The sequence below is a fragment of the Pyrus communis genome, chromosome 7, assembly GCF_041283825.1.
Source record: "Pyrus communis isolate YQ-2024b chromosome 7, ASM4128382v1, whole genome shotgun sequence".
Taxonomy (NCBI): domain Eukaryota; kingdom Viridiplantae; phylum Streptophyta; class Magnoliopsida; order Rosales; family Rosaceae; genus Pyrus; species Pyrus communis.
This window is the reverse complement of record NC_142571.1, coordinates 23152292-23175846: the sequence shown is the minus strand read 5'-3', so window position 1 is coordinate 23175846 and position 23555 is coordinate 23152292. Positions and strand designations below refer to the sequence as shown.

Here is a 23555-nt window from a genome sequence, read left to right as displayed (position 1 = left end):
ATGTAGATTCTGTTTTCTTTTAATGAACGGAAAGAAATAGAATACTGTAATCAATGGTGTTAATTAAAATATTTGAGAAACACAATCAGAAGTACGTGTTAAAATGTATGACCCGCAAGGTTATCATTTTCATATACAAAAAAATAGAAAGGTTCCGATTCATTTTAAAGAAATGACATAAATAACAATCCATAGAATATGCATGACAAACTTCCAATACTGCTAATTTTCATGTTTTGAGCACGTATCCTCATTTCTTTTAGAAGAACTTTAACAAAAAGTTCCTGATATTTTTTTTAGATTCAATTTGATGGGAACATGCATGCTTTCGCATGATAATAAGCCATCAATTCTCAAGAAAATTTTAGCATTTCATCATTTTTATGTACACATTAATTATATATTTGGAATAAGTTTTTCTTCTTCTCTTGGGAATCAAGTCTTAACTAAGATGTTGGAGAAACTAAAATTACATTGACCTATGCAAGTTATGGTTATGTTTACTGGCTTTTACTGATCCCATTGGTTGGATGAAAACAACATCAATATCTCTTGAATCAGAGTTACGATCGGTCAAAACAAACATATTGGGTTTGAATCTCTATCACCAGCCATAGTGTGGCTATGACTTGAGAAACCATAGGTGGTTGTGATAAATAAGGAGGAATGGTGAATATTGTCGTAAATGAACTATACAGACTTAGACAAGTCGCATAAGATGAGTGAGGTTGTTAGTTGCTTAGTGTTAGCATATATGAGTGGTTAGGATTGTGACATGTGTCACTAGATTGTTACAAAGTTAATTTACTCTCTCTCTCTTCTAGCTCTCTCTCTCTAGTTTCTGAAGCTTTTCATCTCTATAGCTAGTGTTGACATGGTATTAGAGCCAATCATGGGTAACACCACAGGTTGATGATCCTTTGCTTCCGCTCACTTGTCTCTATATTGATTGTTGTCGTCATTGTCGGTGTTGAAGATTGCTGCTGTTGTCGGTGATTGAACTTCGTTGGTGTTCGTCGCGAACTCTAATTTTTTTTTTGGGATTCTTTGTTTCACAGTTGGTTTTTGGCTGCAGTTATTCATCTTTTTGCATTAGGAAGATGATACTGTTCATCTCCATATCTCACAGATTGGTGTCTGTGATCTTGATTCTTTGATAAAGTCTTGTCTGAAACCCTAGTTTTTAGGAATTTATTTCTTGAAAATTGCTGTTAATTGCAAGATTGTAGCATACTTTGTGTTGCGAATTGCTCGATTATGCTATACTTTGTGGGTTGATTTTGTGTGTGAATTTCTTATACTTGCGTTGCACGGATTGTGACGTTTTTGTTTAAAAAATGGTTACTTCTGCTTAATTGGCCCTAAATCAGTCTCCAATTTCATCTCTAATTCCTAGCGTGGGCAATACTGTTACTGTCAAACTTGATGACTCTAACTATGTGACTTGGAACTTTCAAATGGAGTTACTGCTTGATGGAAATGGCATTTTTGGGTTTCTTGATGGGTCCATTCCATGTCCTGATAAACCTGAAGTGGATTCTGATGCTTATATTGTTTGGAAGATACATGATAAAGCATTAATGACATTCATTACTACCACCTTGTCAACTGCTGCATTGTCCTGTGTTATTGGTTGCAAGAGTTCTAAAGAGATGTGGACTAGTCTTCGAGAGAGATTTGCAAATATGACTAGAACTAGTATAGTTCCTGAAAATTGACCTTCACAATATTAGAAAAAGACTTGAATCTATTGATGCACATCTTCAAAGGATTAAAGATGCTAGGGATTAGTTAGCTACTGTTGGAATTGTTATTTATGATGAAGATATTGCTATTGTTGGTGTCTTTAAAGGAACTAAGATCTCAATTGAAAGTTGAAGAAGACATATTAAATGAAGTCACTAAACAAGTTCCTCTAAAGTCTGCTATGATGGCTTATGCTCTACTTCCACATATGACACAGGTGGTACCTCTGGTACAAAGACAACTTCTTTGGGTAATGACTCATGTGGTTACTTTGGACAATATTCTAGTCTTCAGTTACCTTATCTTTAATGCTATTTTAGCAAGTTTCTCAGTTCTCACCTATGCAATTTCCAAAACCCTTTTCCATAGCAATAATTTTTTTTTTTAACACCTACCTTTTCCCCAGTTTCAACAACTTCCCTTTCTTGGACCATTGGCCTTTGTTTCTCAGAATGGTTCAGGTATATGAAATAATTTCAGAGGCAATAATTTCAAACAAAAGGGTAAAGGCAAGAAGTTTTTTCTTCTTCTGGTAATTAGGGACAATATCCACAACAATCTTCTTATGGTGGAAATTAGTTCTCACAACAGTCACAGAATTATCCAGCATCAGGACAACAATTCATGTCTTCTCCATAGTCATCAACCTTTACAGATGTGTCAAATCTGTGACAAAAAGGGACATTCTGCTATCAATTGTTTTCAACATGGCTGTCAAATATGCCATAGAGTGGGACATACTGCTGCAAATTGTTTGGACAGAAATAACTCTTCATCTCAAGGTTATCAGCCATCATAGCCTTGCCAACAACAGTTCTCCCAATCCTATCCTCAACAGTTTTAAGTTCCACAACAATATATCAGTTCAAATAGTCAGCCATTTGGCATGTCTTATCAGAATTCAAATGGTGTACTTTATTCATTCCATTTTTCTGTTGCTATGATTGCTCGAACTAATACAAGTCCATCTGCACCTCAACAAAAGTATTGGCTTCTTGACTCAGAAGCCACTCACCACATGACCTATGATATCTCCAATCTCCAGATGTCAGCTCCTTATCCTAATGCAAATACGATTACTGGTGCTAGTGGTAAAGGTTTGATCATTGCTCATATTGGCAACTCTAACCTTCCTACAAAGTCTCACAATTTTAAACTCAATTCTGTATTGCATGTACCAAGATTGTCCCAACACTTGTTGTCTATGCATTAATTATGTAAAGACAATAATTGTAGATATATTGTTGATGAGTTCTCTCTCTATGTACATGACAAGGTCACCGAGAGAACACTGTTCAAAGGACCGAGTAATCATGCAGTTTATCCCCTACCTGTGCTTAAACAACAAGCAGCCTTACCAGCGGCATTTATTGGTCAAAAGGTGTCTTTTACATTGTGGCATTGTAGAATGGGTCACCCTAATAATCAAATAGTTAAGACAACACTTAGTAAGTCTTCCATTCATTTTCATTGTAATTCACAACCTCAATCTTGTACTCCTTGCTTGGAAGGCAAATTCCCCAAACTTCCTTTTCCTTTACATGCTTCAAAATATGTAATTTCATTTGAAATCATACATACAGATGTATGGGGGCCATCACCTTGTATCTCAATTGAGGAGTATAGATATTATTGTCCTTCATAGACGAATGTACTAGGCATACATGTATTTTTCCAATAATTAATAAAGCTATTGTGTTTGGTCACTTTATTCAATTTCAATCCTTTGTACTAACTCTTTTGCTGCTCAAGTTAAGGATCTACAAAGTGATGGGGTGGGGAGTATATTGGCACAATTTTTTGATATTTTCTTATAAGGAAAGGCATCATACATAAAAAATATTGCCTTTATACCCCTGAACAGAATATTGGCACAATTTTTCAATCTTTTCTTAGGAGGAAAGGCATCATACACCAAAAATCTTGCTCTTATATCCCTGAACAGAATGGGCTAGCAGAGAGGAAAAATAGGCATATTGTATAAACTGCACTTACTTTATTACAGCAAGCTTCCTTACCACCTAAGTTTTGGTAACATGCATGTGCAATTGCTACGTATCTCATAAATAGGATGCCAACCTCCACATTACACATGAGATCTCATCTTGAAACTTTGTATCAATCTTCTCCAAAACTTGATCACTTAAGAATTTTTGGTTGTGCTTGTTTCCCATTTCTGAAACCCTATAGAACAACCAAACTTGAACCCAAGATCATTATTTACATTTTTTGGGATATGCATCTCAATACAAGGGTTATATTTGTTACTCTGTCAAAGATAACAAATTAATTTTGCCAAGGCATGTATTATTTGATGAAAGTCAATTCCCTGGTTCAACTAAGTTACAACACACAAAGTCTAGTTCATCTTTGTCTCCAGTTGCATCATCTTTTGTGACTCATACAATACATTTGGCCACCTTTTTACAGTTCCAATTCCATTGCCAAGTGTCTTTGTACTTGCATCCACACCTATTACCAGTCATGTTACTCAGTCCCCTACTCTCAACCAAGGTGATATTGTCTCCACTGCCATCTCTAGTTCATACTCAGATTCTTCCATGAGTTCAGACTCTTCTATGGGTTCAGCCTCATATTCTTACATGAGTTCAGACTTGCATCCAGATAGTATTATTTCTCAAGTTACTGAGTGACAACCTGCGCCACTACATTCTCATAACTTACATCCAATGCAGACAAGATCTAATTCTGGGATTTCTAAGAAGAAGCATGTATTTCATGCTACAGTTCATTCTAATTCCATTAAAGAACCATAGTCTTATATTGTAGCTTTTAAGTCTCCACAGTGGAAAATAACTATGCATGAAGAAATGGATGCATTGGTTCATCAACTAACTTGGCATCTAGTCTCATTACCTCTACACAAAAATTTAGTGGGTTGCTAGTGGAAATAAAAAGTCAAAAAACATCTAGATGGGTCCATTGCTAGATATAAGGCTAGATTGGTGGCCAAATGATTCTCTCAAAAGGCTGGATTGGATTATTATGAAACATTCAGTCTAGTGGTGAAACCAATCACTGTGAGACTCATATTGTCTTTAGCAACAACTCAGGGTAGGAAACTAAAGCAATTTGATGTCAAGAATGAGTTTTTACATGGGTTTCTTGAGGAAGAGGTATACATGCCCCAGCCTTAAGGTTTTGTTGACAAGATTCACCCAGAGTATGTTTGCAAATTAGACTTGTCACTTTATGGTCTCAAACATGCTCCCAGAGCTTGGAATGAAAGGTTCATTACTTTCTTACTTTCATTGGGTTTTAAATCTTCTCATGATGATCCATCATTGTTTGTCAAGCATGACGGCAAAAACATAACTGTGTTTCTTTTGTATGTGGATGATATCATCATTATTGGAGATAGTGCTACTTGTGTTCAGTCTATTATATCTCAGTTAACCACAAAATTTGACATGAAAGATTTTGGGATTTTACACTACTTTCTTGGCTTGCAAATTGATTATCATCTCAGGGTTTGTTTGCACATCAGTCAAAGTATGTCCACGATTTGTTACTTAAGATAGATATGATGCAATGTAAACCTTGTATCACTCCATGTCATCCTAATCAGATACTCTTGAATCACGGTAGCCCTTGTTACTCGGATCCTACAAATTATATGAGCATTGTAGAAGCCCTACAATACTTAACTTTTACAAGACTTGACATTGCTTATTCTGTGAATCAAGTGTGCTAATTTATGCATTTTCATTTGGAATCTCATTATGTTGCTATCAAGAGGATTTTACGATATCTCAGAGGTACTTTAGGCTGGGGCATTTGTTTTAGACCTGGCCCATTGGACATAAAAGCATACACATATACTGATTAGGCTAGTGATCCCAATGATAGGCGCTCTACTATAGGTTTTGTTTTATTCTTAGGCTCTTATCCAGTTTCATAGAGCTCTAAGAAAAAACACACAGTTAGGCGATCCTGGATACAGGGCTATGGCAACCACCACCGTGGAAATTGTTTGGCTTCAACAACTTCTGAAAAAGCTACATATTGTCACTTCCTTTCCTCTATTGTTACATTGTGACAACATCTCAGCCATGGCTTTAGCTACCAATCATGTCTTGCACTCTAAAGCTAAACACACTGAGGTGGACTGGGGTGTTCAACAAGGTGCCATTTCTCTGCCATTTGTTGCTTCTGCAGACCAATATGTAGACATTTTTTGTATTAAAACGAAAAATTCTGGACTTGTTTTGTTGGGATAAAATGGTGATTAATGATTTATTAGCATAGAGGAGTGGATTATAGGTAACTGCGGTCATGAGTAGGGTAAAATTCCCCATAGGTTCTCCGGATCCGGAATGGTGGATAACCATGACTTGCCATCAGCTATCCCTTTTTTTAAAGAGAAGGAAAAGTTACTAGTTAACATGACGATCACCTGGTATAAGATTAGAGGGTAATTAAGCCTAAATTATATTAAACTGAAGTTTAATACTTAATAAACCTTAATTAGGAACTAATAGTACCTTTACGAGGTAATTAAGCCTAAGTTATATAAAACCTCTAATTCCAAACAGTTTTTGTCCCAAACCTGATAGTGGCTTTACTATTTTTTATGATTGATAATTAAGTATTTGATCTTGATAATAAATTAATCAGCTTGGTGATTATAACTTTTACTCTCATATATTGCAAATTAGACTGGTTAAAATTTTTAATTAACAAATTATTTTGAACAAGCTGTAATAGAATTCCAACCATTTTCATCCCAAATCCGATGCAAATTTACTATTTGTTAAGATTAATGTTTTAAGTATTGAACATTCTCTCAAACAAAAAGCTCAGCCACTTACTCTTCTTAAAACAATATGCTTAGTTTGAGGGTTGGACTAAGCCAACATGTTTAAGTTACGGTTTTGTGATATTCTTCGTTACTTGTAAGTAAGAGATTTTAGGTTTTCATATCATGAACGACGAGTTTAATATCAATACTAAATTTTTGTTAGTTTATTGTGAGGCTTAGCACAACTTGAAATTGGTGTCCCATACTCATGTTCCATGTATGACCCATGATTTTGTTAAAACCTCCAACTAATACTCAACCAAAAAGAAGGTTCCAAATCATTTTAAAGAAATGACATGATGACATGAGAATATGTATGACAAACCATTGTACAAATATGTAAGTGGACTAGTTTGTTTTGGGCACACATTCTCATTTCTTTTAGCTTCAATTTGATAGAAAGATGTCTGATTTCGATAATGAAACATAAAATGCTTAAGAAATTGTCAGCATTTTTCGTACACATAAATTACATATGTATAATAGTAGAGTCAATTCTACTTAGATAAGATGTTGGAGAAAACTATCAAATAAATTTTAAAAAGTGATCGTTTAGAGCTTTTGTGGAGTTCATGTTGCACATCAAATGGGGAAGAAGTGACAATGGCTTATTGAAACTTGATCTTAACCTACCTGCTCTAGTGGATGAGAATGATGAAGGCACAAGATAGTGTCCCGATCCATCAAGCTTGGATGTCACTACATATTATTTTTACAACCATGTAAAATACTCTTACGAACTTAGATTATAAATTGTCTAATTTATCTAAAGATGAAATAAACATACTTTCATCTTCAATCACATCTTTAAACTAGCCATAGGAGGATGTCAGTGACTTCATTTGAGATCATCCAATGAATGTTAAAAAATTGAATGATTCTAAGTATGAAATATGTACGATGAAAATACATTATTTACAATAAGTGTGATAAGTGTTAAGTGTATGTGGCCATCTTTGACGAAGTAAAAGTTTCTATTGGCTTTAAATGTCACAAAAGTTTGAAATTGCTCATCTCTTCAAGAAAAGTGTTGGAGACGAATTTTATAAATAACTAAAAAATAATTAAAGAAACGACATGATAACATTAGAATTTGTACGACAAAGCATTATACAAATATGTAAAGCCTTTACACTGGTAAAAAATCTCAATCGAAAAGTAATTGGAAATGTAGTTTCTTACCTCGTTTATTGAAGGGAAAGAAATAGGATACTGCGACCAAATGGTGTTTGACACAAAAACTCGAAACCCGTGTCTCATAAATAAAAAAAGGGGTACGTGCCACAAAGGCTCATTGCAATACATGAAATCCATAACATAATTCAGCCACAAAGAGCAAAACTTCCAAGACTCAGCATCACATGATCATAAATTCTTAAAAGCCGACTCATGAGTTGCTTTCTGCGGGGTCAGTCTTGCTAACAAGGCCTTGTTATGACAATGATCAGCGTCGACAAAGTAAAAGTTTCCATTGGCCTTAAAAGTCACAAAAGGCCGATTAGTTTCTGCTGGCCGGATATCAGAAAACTTAATAGTCCTCGGGATGAATGTTGCAAGCCATGACATCATTTCCACCTCAAAACTGTCTGAACCAGGCTTCCACCTAAGCTTGTGGATGTATGGGGTCACGAACCAGTGAAGGGCGGCTGTGGTAGAAGCACTCAAGAATATCACTGAAGATGCCACCGCACCCTTCAAGATCACATTCATATCAGGAGATGTCATAAAGGTTATCACAGGACCTAGAGATACAGAAAGGCAGCAGGTCGACAGCGAGAGAAGTTTCACTTTCTTGATAGTAGATGAGATTGGGCCATAGTAAACGACCCCCGAGTCCTTTTCATCTTCCCCAACTTGGCCAGCCCTACGTGGTCCAATGCTGATTTTGCCATCATCTTCTCTTGTTGTGGCATGAGATGCCCATCTTTTCTGTGAAGCGTTGATCTCGAAGCCAGACTGAGTGTTCAGACCAGCAGCCCATGCTGCAGACCTGCATGGCTGATAACCTGAAGAAAAACATTGTATCATCAATAATAGTGACAGATATAAGGAAGGGAAAAACAAAAGATGGAAGACGGAAATTTGGATAGCAAAAGAATAGAAACTGTGATGAACACGCAAAAGAATTAAAAGTGCGGGAGAGGGTGAGTGGGATTTTCAGGTGAGCACGCATTAAAGACAATGCAAATTACTAAAACAATGACATCAGAATCTCATGGGGTGAACATCATCTAGCTTCCAAGGATCACAGATGTTACACCTTTTTAGCATATCAAATACAACTTCGCTATGCAAACGGCTAAGCATTAATTAATAGAACATAGGGCTTCGACACTACTACATCACTAACTCAAAGAACCTAGCTACGAGAATCTATGGGAGTCTTTTGGCATCACGCGGTAATACAAGTTTACAACAATCAGATCTTAATAAGATGTTGACCCATTTTTGTTTTCTATGGTGCCCTCTCTCCATGTTTTGAGAGAGAGCAGATGCGCCTACATTCACATGAGCTTCACTTGAACGAGAAAAAGCAGATTAATAACTACAACCGATCATATAATCATCACGGAAGTCTTCATATAGACAATTATCAAGGACAAACCAAAAACTAAAGCCACCAGTTGATACAATAGTAGAAGAAGTTGAAATGGAAACTGAAAATTGCCGGTGGAGCAGCATCTACAGTCACCATATCCAAAACCGTGTTAGAACCTAGCAGTAATACACTCCAGCATAGTAATTAAGCTAATAAGGCCTGATCTTTCGGCTTTTAAGACCGACAAAATGGTCCAATTTCTTGAAAACATGACTACAACTCGAAAAGTACTTTGATTTTGCAAACCAGGGTTGTCAAGAAGAATAATAGCAGAAACCTCAATTGGGTGCCAACAAACACGTTTCACATCAATAATTTACACATGGAATTTTCCAAAACGAGAAGCTAAGCCAAAACCAAAAGTGTGTAATTTTTTACCAAATTTTTATATAAATTTGGCAGAAGAAGATCCAGAAAATGGTCTCTGAAATCAGAAATAAATATGGGGTGCGATTCTTGTGAAGTGGTGAATTGGGTAGAGCATGAACTTTGGGTTCCTAGTATACTTCAATAATTTCGATAGAATTGGAAGAAAAAAAAATGAAATCGAGGGAGAGATCTTAAACCCTAAACCCCAAATAGGTCGAGAAATTTGAGAGAGTAGAGAGAGAGTGAGAGGAACCTGAGCGGAGGTTTGAGGGTGTGAGTTGTCTGGAGTGTGATCGCAGCAACTGAAAGAGAGCCGCCCTCGTCATTTTTGCTCCCACTTCTCTTCACTCTATTTCTGATTCACCAAGAAAAACCAATTTCGCGGTTTAACATTTCCTCAAAGAAAAAAAATGGGGAAATATTTTCTCTCTCTCTCTCTCTCTCTCTCTTCTTTTTTTTTTTTTTTTTTTTTTTTTTTTTTTTTTTTTTTTTTGAAAATGGCCCTTGGACTATAGTTTTCCAATATTTTGAAAAAAAAAAAAATTTCAATATGTAACCATTTACTATTTGATTGTCATAATGAAATTTCAATATTTCATAGAACATAATGTTAGTCAATTTCTTTGGACGCCTCAAACATTTCTGATTTTGGATAACATTTTTCAAGGATAATATATGAAGTACAACTTGAAAAATAGACAATTTGGATTGTTGAAGTTCGGTTGGAGTAAGTCCCACAATAAATCAAGCAAATTTAACGTATCTTCACAAACCAAGAACTACGAGATTGCCCATTTCATTCTGGGGTGACGAAGAGATCGTACCATTCGAGCCTTTTTTTCATGCTTTTTCGAAGGTCTGGAGAAAGCTGTAAATCCTCCCTTCCCAAAAGGAATAACGTGAAATTCTTTTTCCTTTCCGCATGGACCAGAAGATTGAATCTAGCCGTTTGAAGAATGCTAGGCTAAGGGCATTATTGTTACTGAACGATAAAGATACCTATTAATAAAAAAAATTCTTAAAATAAAAAGAGGGGGATAAAAGATTTTAGTTTATCGCACAATTCTAATCGAAATTGAAAGGGTTAGAATGAAATCATAGAAAAATGTATACTTTATTTTATTATGGTATTTACTTGGGATTGTAGTTCAATTGGTCAGAGCACCTGTAACATTCCACATCAACAAACAGAAAGGGGGTGATGTGCCTTATATGTACAAGCCCACCTCCATATAGCACGAGGCCTTTTAGGAACTCACTGGTTTTAGGTTCCATCAGAACTTCGAAGTTAAGCGAGTTCGGGTGAGAGCATTCCCAGGATGGGTGACCCACTGGGAAGTTCTCATGTGAGTTCTCAGAAACAAAACCATGAAGGGGTGGTCAGGGCCCAAAGCGGACAATATCGTGATACGGCGAAGTTGAGTATGGGATGTGACAAAATGGTATCAGAGCCACTCTGCCATTCGGTGCGGATGTGCCGACGAGGACGTCGAGTTCCCCTTAAGTGGGGTGGATTATAACATCCCACATTGACTAACGGAGAGGAAGTGATGTGCCTTATATGTACATACCCACCTCCATATAGCACGAGGCCTTTTGGAAACTCACTGACTTCGGGTTCCATCGAAACTCCAATGTTAAGTGAGTTCGGGTGAGAGCATTCCCATGATAGGTGACTCACTGGGAAATTCTCGTGTGAGTTCCCAGAAACAAAACCGTGAGGGCGTGGTCGGGGCCTAAAATGGACAATATTGTGCTACGGCGGAGTTGAGTCTGGGATGTGACAGTACCGCCCTGTCAAGGCGGTTTTCAACAAATTCATTCATCTCAGTTATTTCACAAAAAGAAAAAGACGAAAACAGAGGATTAGTTGAATTTCAAATGGTTAGGTCATCTCCAATAGAGAGGGCTAAAGGTCCAAAAGCAAAAAAATGGCCTGATTTGTCAAAAAATTTATCTCCAACCGATGGTTAGACTATAATTACGTGGAGCCCACTAGTTTGGCCAAATGTAGCCCCCTCCTAGCCTTTCTTTTTTACTCATCTCATCAATTGCAATAATTGATTTAAATTTAATAGCTATATTTGAAAAAAATCCAATAGTAGTTTAACTAAATTACCAATAAATTTAAAGTATAAACTTAACACTAATACATTATTGAGAGGGACTATGTTTAGTCCCTTTGGTTGGAGAGACATGAGTATAGTCTGACATTGTTCATTAAAAATAATTTTTTACAAGATTATAATTTTGTACGGGACTATACTTAGCCCTTTTGGTTGAAAATGACCTTAGTTTCATCAATAGGATACGAAGACTTGACGTTTACAATTACGCAAAAAAGACTATTTGTAGTAATGTTACTTTTATCTACAAATATAAAACACATGAACCTTCCAGAAAACAGTGGGCATTTGGTCTAGTGGTATGATTCTCGCTTAGGGTGCGAGAGGTCCCGAGTTCAATTCTCGGAATGCCCCCTTTCTCCCCTTTTTATTCTTTTGATTTCTTCCTGCTTTCGGTTTTTTCACGCAGCCACCAGTTTCTCGAGTCCTTCTAGAAAAACCACCTCCCCCAAACGTCTTCTCTCTCTTTCGCGGGTTTTAACCATTTTCCTCTTTTGACTGCTCTCCCGGACTTCCACTAAGTCCTTTTTTCCCCTTATTTTTGGATCACTTTTCAAGCCACCAAGTTGTTCTTCTTCCAGAAGCACCAAAACCAAAACCAAAACCACCGAAGCCACGTCGCCACCAACCTTCCATATCCTATTTCTAGAAGCCCTCACTCCCTCCCTCCATATATATACACACACAGATCCTATCCCCAATCACCAAACACATCCAGCAACACAAACAGATCAACTTTATCACTACCCAGATCACAGATTCACAGACATGGAAAATTTCTCAGATTTCAACCGGCAAGAAGTCGAAGAAGACGCACTGTCCTTCTGCGATCTCCCGCTACACGACGAAATTGGGGAGTCGGAGGAGAACCCTATGGCCTCCGCTTCTTATTCTTCCGACCCAGATGCCTTTTTTGAATTCCCGGTAGACCCGATCCGCGGATACGTCCCCATGGACGTCGTTTTCTGCGGAAAACCAATCGACCTTCGGAACGAGGAGCCTCAAATCGAAAACCCATTTTTCTCCCGATCCGAATCATTCAAATTTTCATCTCCCTCCCACCCTCACTCTTACCGGTCGGAATCGGAGCTCCTGAGCTGCCGGTCGCACTCGCCGTCGAGCAATTCACGGAAGCACAAGGTGCTGATAGGACTGGTGAAGTACCAACCGGAGATGGACATGAATGAGATCAGAAAGCGGCAGGGTCGGCGCACTCCGGCGCTGATGTTCCCTGTGATAAGCGGTGGGGAGCTAGCGAGTGTGGGCGGTGGAAGGAGTGGGTCCGGTAAAGGGCATTGGCGGCTGATGAGGGCGCTGAGGTGTCGGTTCCACTTGTTAAACGCGTTGGCTAAGGCGACTCTTGGTTGTATGCCACGTGTCTGAGTTGGGTCGTCGTTGGACAACTTGGACTTACGACCTGGATTAGTGGGTTCCAAGTCTTGGACTAGGAATCAAGCAACTGATTAATTTAAATTTGTTTATCTTTTGCTTTGTAGCTTCCTCATGTACAAAACTAATTGCAAAAATTTTATTATCGAAAGCGATGAAGAAGCGTAATACATCTTTTTCTCCGTTTAAAGGAGCTTGATCACTTAATTCTATTAGTTACAGAATACACTTTCCATTTTGAAGTCATTTGGATATACAATCCTTCTTTCACCAGCATAAGAATGATGGTGTAATATAGTGATATGAACTTGTTGACCCTAAAATTACAAAGCCTACGTGATGCGCAGACCAAGTAATTATGAGCTAACTACATCTTTGTGAATGCGGATTTGCCAACTCTTAACCGAGCTCGATTGCTTGAGTATAATAAATCTGGTGGTGATGGTGTCAAATGTGCTAATGACTTGTGTTCTCGAGCGATTATAGCCCGAGGAAAGAGCACGTCTCGACCTTGAGTTTTAGAACCTGAAGACAAGGTTACTACGAAATTCAGGATTTCTTGCGCTAGGTTTGGCTACTTCGACTATACTCGTAAGAATATATGTGTGCCAAATTGTATCAGGCTGTAAGGATACATGTACTCAAAGGAGATAAGCATTTTTATGTTGAACGTGGTTCGGTCGTCTATATGCCAAATTGCAAAATGCACCTGAGAGTAACAAATCATAGAACACTTCACATTGCTAAGAAACTAATGAAGTGACATCTTTCATTGAAAAAGTTAGAAACTCTTCACCGGTCGAGACTTGGATAGATAACCAACCAGAAGTAGTATTGTTCATTGATCTAAAGTGAAGGTGCTTCAGATCACCTGGTTCTACGGCTCTAGTGATGTTCACTTATCCAAATTAAGGTGTTGCTGGTTGCCAACACAATGTTGTTCACTTGTTCGATTCGAACTGAAGATGACACGAGGGTTAGGATAATTAGTGTGTTTTCTCATGTATGAGAAGAGTTTCATGTAGAGCATTTTGAGTTATTTATTGGAGTTGAAAGGGCCTTTACTATTGCAGAGCCTTCTCTATTTATAGGTAAGGCATATGTGATAAAAAAAAACATGTCGAGTCAGAGTCCTGATGAGTTTGTATTTGCTTGGCATCTGCTTGAATATTCCCCTTATCCTTTCGTGGCCAAAACTTTATCTCCATCTAGACTTAGCCTCTTTGAATCTAACTAGGACTTTGAATCTAGTCTCATTATGAGACTCATTCATCTTTTATCCAATCGCGCATGCATTCTGATCCTTGAGATAATTCCTATTTATCCAATGCTCAATTTGATATCTGGCAATTTTCAAATCGTACAGAACTCGACTGAGCCACCCATATTTGATCTCATCAGAGTTCTTCCTTCATAAGAACTCAGTCGAACTGATCCTATTTATGGGTTAAAAACCCATTGGCCTGAATGATGCATATTGGCTGAGGTCCATGGTCCTTGGGTCGACCCTTCTCGGCGCAAATTCTCATTTCAGGCCCAAACACAATTAATGGACTTGTTTGGAAATACTTTTAAAATAACTAAAAACGTTATTAGTGGAAATGTTTTTGAAACCACTCTTTAGCAAAAACGCAAGTGAATCCTGAAAAAGCACTTGAAGTGCTTCCTAGAAGAATCACATGAAAGTGATTTTGAAATCCAAATATATTTTCTTTAAAAGAATTTTCAATTATTTTAAAAGCACTTTCAAACAAATAACTATACAAACACAATTTATAAATATTAATTTATAATTAAAAGACTACATGTCGACATTTAGTTTCACTAATTTTGTTGCGCTGATTGTTGAATGATAATCTTAAAATAAAAATTGCAAGTTGAGTCATTGGCGATTCGACAATAAGGCCAGCAGGGCGCCAGCCATTGTTACTACACGTTTCCATGACAAGAGAAAGAAGGGGTAGGGTTTGGGCAGGATCAAGTGAAACAGATTTTACCATTAATAACATTAATCCATTTAATTATTTGTAAAAAGAACCCAATGTTTACCTTGCTGACTCATTTGCACTCTTCTAGTAGCTCATCCCATCACATATATTATATAGGAACTGGATCCTCTCCTATGAGCAGGAGATTAGGATCCTCCTGATCCATTAATACGGGCCGTTAAATTTTGATCCAACGGCAACAAATAGGAGGTTCTTTTAAAAGTTATAATAATTGTAATCGTTGGATCAAAATCCAACGACCTGTGTTAATGGATCAGGAGGATCCTAATCTCCTGATCAAGAGATGATCCAATTCCTATTATATATATATATATATATACTCCTTCCTCTCCCGTCACTAGTCAACTAATTTGCATTTGATTTTCCTCCCCTTCCAGAAAGCCTTGTCACCAAACCAAACCAACTCTCCCTCCCCAATTAATCACTAATTAATTAAGCTAATCACCTTGCTTAAGGAACCACCCCACCTCGCTTCCTCTCTCTCTCTCACCTCAAATTTCAAACACCATCAGCCGTATATAAACCCACTCCCCGCACTCTCCTTGTCACACCAATCCCAGCTTTTGCTATCTCAAAAAATGGACGACACCAAAAACACTGCAGTCCCGCAGGACCAGTCCGACGCAGACGACACCCTCTCCTTCTGCGACTTCTCCCTTTACAACGACCACTACGACAGCTACTCTCCCTCCCCCCGAAAATACCCAGATACCCCCGACAGCCTCTTCGAGTTCTTCATCGACCACCCGGACTTCGAGCTCGACTCCTCCGCCGTCGTCTTCTGCGGCAAAACCATCGACGACGTCGATTTCCCCCAAAACACGAAATTGGTGCAGAGGGACCCGCGAAACGGCCTCTTCCTCTTCAAGACCAACTCCTTCAAACGATCGCAGAGCGTCCGATCGCCGGTCGATCTCGAAAAATCGTCAGTCTTCAGGCCGAATTCGCCGGCGGCCGGCAGCTGCCGGTACCAGAGCAGCAAGTCCAAGAAGCACAGGACGGCCCTGATCGGGTCGCTGGTCAAGCCCCAGCCCAAAATGGAGCTCAGCGACATCAAGAGGCGGCAGAGCCGGCTGGCACCGGGGCCAATGTTCCCGATCGCCGAGGGAGACCACTCAGGCGAGCTGGTTGCTGCTTTCGCCGCCGACGGTGATAAGGCTCACAAGACCCTGGTTCGGCCGCTCAGGTGTAGGTCCCACCTCGTGAGCACGCTGGTGAAGGCATCGTTTGGTTGTATTACATCGCCTAAAACCCGTGTAGAATTCTCCGATTTCCCGCGTGTGGACTGAGTTCTCAGTCGTACATTACTGTGGATTTTTTAAATATTAATTTATAATTATTTGTATTTATTTTTTCTCTATCAAATATTTTTGCTTTGTGATGTACAAACAAAGTTTTCTTTTAATACCATTATTATATGAGGATGAATACAACTGATGTTAATATATGTATTTAGAATAATACTACAAAAACTAAATTTGAAGACCGTTGAAATGATATCGATAATAATTTGCTTGATCATGCATAGGAGAAGTTCTTCCTATTCGCTCAACTACATGTCCCTACGGGTTAAAAGATAAAATCACAAAATCACCCTCCATCTCTCACCTCATGATTTTGTTAGTCGAGCATTATTTTGGGTAGTGCCACCAACACATCAATGTTTACTTTTTACACATTTTTCTTAATTTTCTATTATCAAATCGAATGAATTGATGATATCAATTACCAAAAATCAACGAATGTGTATGAAAAATAAAAATAAATATGTGAATAACATAATTCTTTATTTTTATGTCCAATGCTCTTTCACACAATACCCATGACCTACCATGTACGACGACCTTACACACGAACCCATTTACGTGTAAACAAAGCTTAAAAAAGTCAAAAGTAGTTGTTGGTCTAAATTCCTTTTTATTTCCCGGTCAAAAATTGTGTATCTCATTTTGGGGTTTATTTTTTAGGCATTCATCGGAAGTCCTCTGTCAAATTCAAACATCCAAAATATAAATTAAAATGGTAGAGAGTTGTTTTTTTTACAGAAGTTGAACACACAAGTGAAAAAGAAGAGTAATGTTATTCATATTATATTTTTGTACCATATTTTTATACTATTTTAGGTGGTATTTGATGTAGATAGCCACATCATTACAATTAATCAGATTTTTAAATTTAGTTCATTATTTAATAAACTAATAATTAAGAAAAACTAGTTAGTTAAATGATGATTGTGGTATACGAGGACTCTTTCTTCTTCCTTTTCTTGCATTTTGCAAATTTTTCAAATGATGTAGCTGTTTACATCAGATGTCACCTAAGATGGTATAGAAATATAATATAAATATCATTACTCGAAAAAGAATAGTATGTTACAAGTGTTTGCATGTCAAATATTTTTTATTTATTCTTAAAAGTTGAACATATTTCTCCTTTTTCAATATTTCTTTTTTTTTCTTTCTTTCTTATTTTAGTTCTCCCTCTAAATTTAATTCCAACCTCTTGTATTAGCTTTTAAGACTCATAATCGACCAAAAATAAGGAGATTATAATTAGACTCTGATTTTATACGTTTTTAGGAAAAAGCTCAGAGCATTGGGATCTGAATTTTAAAAAAAAATGTGAAGCTTGATCATTTACGCCTAATTGTATGAGAATTTCCGTTAAAATAAGCATGTGAAACACGTCACATGCTTGATTTGATGGTAATGCGTGAAGGACGAATCCTTTACATTTTGTCAAACCCAGATACTAGGCCAGGAGCAATTAATTCAGCTTAACTAATACGGTTATAATGCATTTCGGAAACATGGTTGAGCTAAGCTTAACTAATCACCTCGATCAAATATAATTTATTCAAAACGTTTTGCTATCAAAATATCTAATCAAGATGAAAGAGGCATTTAGTTCATATAAAACTTGCAGTTGCATGATGAGTCTTACTTTCGTATAATTTTGAATTTAATTGTCAGACATGGAGGATTGTTTATTAAGAAAATTGTTGGGGATATCTGTTATGATCTGTAATTGCCTTAATCATAATTAGAATTGAGTTTGTTAGAAAATGTCCGCTGGCAAAAGTGTGTCGGAGCTAGTATATGAAGCAAGAAGTATGTGGAGTTGTATCAGATCAGTTTTACAATACAAATCAAATACAAAAATATATTGGAGCTCTGCTCCTTCCCTCTTCCTTCCCTCGTCTTGCGTAGCCATTCTTATGCTACTTGTAGGTTGAATAGGGCTTAAAGATTCAGATCATATCAACATCAGGGGACTATTGAAAACCAAAGACTTAAAAAGTCCAAGTGCTCAGGCGGAATAGCTTTTCGCGTGCAAGAATTCAGAACTAATTACGAGATGTTGGAGGTTCAACTAATGTTCAAATAATTGGAATTTGGGGTGGGCAGTATAGGTAAATCAACTCTTGCAAGAGCCATCTGTAGGGAATATCACTATAGTTTCAGTGGTCAATGTTACCTTGAAGAGATGAAGAGTAAAAGGAAAAATACGCTTGCTTTGAAAGAAAACTTCTTCGAGATATTTTGAAACGACCTGACATTAATATAAGTAGTGTTGTGGAAGGGGCTAAGGTGATAAAGAAAAGACTTGGCAGCATGAAGGTATTTGTCGTGGTTGATGACATTGATGATGCATACCAATTTGATGGATTGGCGATAGAACATGACTTGTTTGGGGTAGGGAGTAGGATTATTATAACAAAAAGGAGATGAATAAGTGCTAAACATACAAGGGGTGGATTAAAAAAAAAAGGGAAATTGAAGGAAATGGGACATTTCTTTAATCTTGTGATCAAAATAGGACTTTTGGGATATGCACAGAACATGCACAACAATATGACGGAAATAGGATTTTCCTAAAACTTAAAATGATCAAATTGTCCCCCCATATAAATAGATTATTGCGAAGACCCAATCAACATTTTCTCCTTCGTTGTTCGAAAACCTCTCTCACAACCCCCAGCTCGACGAACCCCAACCCCCAACGGTGCAAGCCAAATCCTTCTTCAATTTTCCGACTGACGCCAAGTTTCCAAATCCTTCTCCACTTTTCTGACCAATGCCAAGTTTTCAATTTTCCAACCGTTGCGACCCAAATCCTTCTCCAATTTTCCGACCGGCGCCGTTTTAACTCAGATTTTCTGCAAGTTTTGCGGCCAACAATTTATACAATTTTAACGGCAAAATAAAAAAGAGGTACGTTTTGAATCAAATTGTCATTATTAGAACTTTGGTTTTCCCAATTCGGGAATTTAGGGTTTTGGGTGTGATTGACAGTTTTGTACAGTTAACTTAGGGAAAATTAACAAATTAGGCTTTAGGGTTGTGTAATTGCATGTATTTTTGAAGTTAATTATTCATAGTTTGTTCGATCTATATTTAATTTCATTTGTGCATATTGCGTACATATTCTGTGCATGTGCATATGCTATTTTTGGAAATTAATTGATTAAGTTGTACTTTGGTTGTATGGTGTAGATGTAGGGTATACTTGCTTGAATTTGGTTCATGATTTTGTTGATTTTGATCCATATGAAAGACTGCACATCCTATGTAGGTTAAGAAAGACTGCACATACTCTGTAGATTAAGCATATAATGTGTATATACCATGCATATCCTGTGTGCATGTTTATGTTATTAATTTGATTTGCGTATAAAACCTTATGGTTGTCATTGTTGGATTTAAAGGTTGTGTTGAAAATCTTGCAAGTCCGAAGTCAAATCTTATCCTCCGATGGAACTTGTGTCTGCCTGATAAGGTATTTCCTGCCACCATTTCGTGTTTATCATATACGTCAGGGTCTCTCTAATATAAGAGGGTGATTTTCAAAAGACCAACTAAAGAAATTTGAGGATTCTTGTTTCGGTCATCTTGTTCATGTGGATTGCATTGATTGGTTTGGGCAATTGAACCACTATGATATCCTTAGGGTTATTAAGGATACAGTGATCGATGATTCCATATCCTTCATATTTGGGGAAGATGTTGCGATTTAATTTCGGAAGCCTCGAGTTTTGGTTGATCATAGGACTAAAGTTTGGAAAATTCCTGCCGATAGAGAAGGAAGAGGAATGTCGTATAAAAGAGACGAATTTCAGGGGAAAGAAGAAGATATTGTTGAAACAATTGGAAGACGAATTTTATGGTTGCCAAAACCAAGACGATCTGTACAAGATGGGGCTACTCTACCTCGTCCACTTCGTTCATTTTATTTGTCTCAAATATCGAGTGCGTTGTAACGTGCACTTGTTGTTTTGTGGTAGGGCAGACTGCAAAGTTTTCTTGCTTAAATTTGCCGACTACCTATCCACCGGCTTAGCCATCGATAATGTTGTTATGAAGAACATCGGGTTTTTCAGACTGAAGCTTGTGGTGCATTTCTGTGAAGTCATATTCGAACAACATTTATTTGACTACATTTTTTTGTTAAATTTTTTAATTCAGTTTGTTTTAAGTTTCATACACTTTGTTGTTTATTCACTTAAATATTATGTAATTTTAGTACTTAGCGGATTGATGTTTGTCTTACCATATGCATGTTTTCGTAATTTTAGTTCTTAGCGGATCAATGTTCGTTTTGCCATGTAAATGTTATTATAATTTTAGTAATTTCAGTATGCAATGTGCATACCATGTGTATGTGTTGAGCATGCAATGCGCATGACATGTGCATCATTTAATCATGTTTTGTGCATTTTCCAAAGTCTTATCTTGTCCCAAGATTAAGCAAATGGCTCATTTCGCAATAACAAATTACATAGATGTTATTGAACTAATGAAACATTAAGGTCCTTCTTATGACAAACCACACATGGAATGTCGAAATGTAAGAAAATTTGAATGATGCAAAAAAGAGTTCAAATTATCCATAACAGGAAAAAACCGTAAAGCAATCTAGCGAGTGCCCCCAACGGCAAGTGCCTTGTAATAGCCAATGGTCACCTATTTTCGGTTGACATCCAGTTTCATTTCGTAGCAGCGAAATATCTCAAACCCTTGACGAAGCTCCAACCGATAGCCTTGTTTGTATTGCTCGCCCATTGAGTTAATGTACGCAGCGGATGACATAAACTTCTCAATCTCTTTTGCCTCATCTTCACGGGTCATGGACAACAAAACCACAAAAGAACCCCAATAAGAACATGAACTCAATATTATTGTTGGGTGAAACCTGAAGTAAATGAGTGGAGCAAGGAAGTTTTTGGCAATGCTGGCCAAGAAAAGAAGCAAGTGGAGGATAAACTATTGGAGCTTGATGCTACAGAGATGAGGGAGGGTCTTGATCTCTCCTTGAAACTAGAAATAGATGGTTTACGAGCAAGACTTGAGGAGTTGTTGCTTGAAGGAAAAAGTCATTGGAGAATTAGAGCCAAAGTTGAATGGGCTAAAAAATGAGACAGTAACACTAATTTTTTTTTTCACAAAATTGCGAACAGGGAGAAGGAAAAAGAATTTTATTGATAAATTGGAGCTAGAAGGGGGAGGAATTGCGGAAGATATTGAAGTCATCGAATAAGAATTGATTCAATTCTTTGAAAAACTTTATTCTAGAAATTCGGAGGTGAGGTGGGGTTTAGAAGGCATTGATTGGAGTCTAATCAGGGAAGAGGAAGCAATATGGCTGGAGAGGGCTTTTGAAGAAGGGGAAATAAAAAAAGACAGTGTTCTTGTGGGGGTAATAAATCACCAGGTCCTGATGGTTTTACTAGGGAATTATTTTAGCAACATTGGGAGGTGGTAAAATTTGATATTGTGAGGGTTTTCAATGAATTTCATGGTAGCGGAGTCATCAACGTAGTCACAAATGAAACATACATTTGTCTCGTACCAAAGAAAGCAAATTCAATTAGTGTTGCTGATTATAAGCATATAAGCTTGACAACGAGTTTAGACAAGATTTTGTTAAAAGTGTTGGCTTTTAGACTAAAGGAGGTAATTAGTGGCACAATCTCACAGGCTTAAGGAGCTTTTGTGAAAGGAAGGCAGATTCTTGATACAACTGTAGTGGCCAACGAAGTGGTTGAGGAAACAAGGGTGAAAAAGAATGAAGGTCTTGTGTTCAAAATTGATTTTGAAAAAGCTTATGATCACATCGATTGGGATTTCTTAGTTAATGTGTTGGAAAGAAAAGGATTTGGTGATAGGTGGAGAAAATGGATATTGGGCTCCTTGAGATCTACCAACTTTTCCATCATAATAAGTAGCCGACCAAGGGATAAGTTTGGAGCATCAAGAGGACCTAGACAAGGCGATTTTCTTTTGCCTTTATTGTTTAATATTGCAGTAGACATCCTCAGTAGATTACTGGGAAGAGCCATCGAGGGTGGACTGATTGTTGTGTGTTGGTAATGAAGATGTGGAAGTTACTCACTTGCAATTTGCCGATGTCACAATCTTTTTTCTATCTGGCAGTGAACAAGGTTGGACTAATCTTTTATCAGTAATTGATTGTTTTTGTTTTATCTCTGGATTGAAGTTGAATAAGGGCAAATGCACTTTAATGGGTATTAATGCGGAGGAAGAAAAATTAGAGAGTTTGGCTGGTTTGTGGGGATGCAAAGCGGGTTCTTGGCCTGTCAAGTATTTGGGTCTTCCTTTAGGAGGTAATCCTAGAGTTCTCTCTTTCCAAAACCCGATTGTGGAAAATTTTGAAAAGAGATTGTTGAGTTGGAAGTATGCTTTTCTTTCAAGAGGGGGACGATTAACTTTAATTCAATCGATGTTAAGAAGTTTACCAATTTATTTTCCATCTTTGTTCAAGATTCCTAAAGAAGTAGTTAGGAATTTGGAAAAAGCTTAATGCGGAAATTCTTATGGGTTGGTGTTGGTGAAGATAAGAAAAATCACCGCATTAATTGGGAGACAGTTTCAAAACTGAAAGACGAAGGGGGTTTAGGTATTGGAAATCTATTGGTAAGAAACAAAGCTTTGTTAGCTAAATGGTTATGGTGTTTTCCAGTCGAAAGTGATTCCATCTGGCATAAAGTGATTCCATCTAGCATAAAGTGATTAGAAGCAAGTATGGTCTTAATGACAATGGTTGGGATTCCAGGATAGTTCAATTTGGAACAAGTAGAAGTCCTTGGAAGGATATTTCCCAAGGGTATATTTCTTTTCTAGAGTGCTGCCGTTTTGTTCCTGGTAAAGGAGATCAACTTAGATTTTGGGAAGACATTTGGCTGGGCGAAAGATCTTTACAAGTCTCATTTCCTAGGTTGTTCAACTTATCTAGATTTCATAACAAGAGTATTTCTAGTGTGGCTAGTTTTGCTGAAAATTCTTCGAATTGGGACTTTGGGCTTTGAAGGAACTTGCGTGATGTGGAATTAGACGAATTGTCATCTTTCCTGACAAATTTGGATCGGGTTGGCATTCACCCCTCAAAAACTGTGAAAAAGTCGAAAAGAAATTGGATACTTGATTCTTTAGGAAGCTTCTCTATTAAATCTTATTGCGATTATCTTCTCAAAAATT

The 23555-nt window shown here is 37.4% G+C and overlaps 2 protein-coding genes, 1 long non-coding RNA gene, 1 other non-coding gene and 1 pseudogene across 4 annotated transcripts; 4 read left to right on the top strand and 1 right to left on the bottom strand.

Moving 5' to 3' along the window:
* Window positions 1–1457: 1457 nt before the first annotated feature.
* On the top strand, window positions 1458–4400 carry LOC148695913 (uncharacterized; annotated as a pseudogene).
* A 3327-nt stretch (window positions 4401–7727) lies between these two features.
* On the bottom strand, window positions 7728–9967 carry LOC137735115 (uncharacterized). Its single transcript, XM_068474492.2, has 2 exons — window positions 9790–9967; window positions 7728–8574 (listed from the first exon to the last, which is right to left on the bottom strand). The coding sequence occupies exons 1-2, from the start codon at window positions 9860–9862 to the stop codon at window positions 7934–7936; spliced, it is 714 nt and encodes a 237-aa protein (XP_068330593.2). The 5' UTR covers window positions 9863–9967; the 3' UTR covers window positions 7728–7933.
* A 1977-nt stretch (window positions 9968–11944) lies between these two features.
* Window positions 11945–12016, top strand: TRNAP-AGG (transfer RNA proline (anticodon AGG)). Its single transcript has one exon. It is a non-coding gene; the product is annotated as a tRNA-Pro (tRNA).
* A 3571-nt stretch (window positions 12017–15587) lies between these two features.
* Window positions 15588–16507, top strand: LOC148695912 (uncharacterized). Its single transcript, XM_088696596.1, has one exon. The coding sequence runs from the start codon at window positions 15639–15641 to the stop codon at window positions 16347–16349; it is 711 nt and encodes a 236-aa protein (XP_088552722.1). The 5' UTR covers window positions 15588–15638; the 3' UTR covers window positions 16350–16507.
* Window positions 16508–18988: 2481 nt separating this feature from the next.
* Window positions 18989–20690, top strand: LOC137735768 (uncharacterized). The gene is made up of 2 exons (XR_015964113.1): window positions 18989–19274; window positions 19769–20690. It is a non-coding gene; the product is annotated as an uncharacterized LOC137735768 (long non-coding RNA).
* Window positions 20691–23555: the final 2865 nt, after the last annotated feature.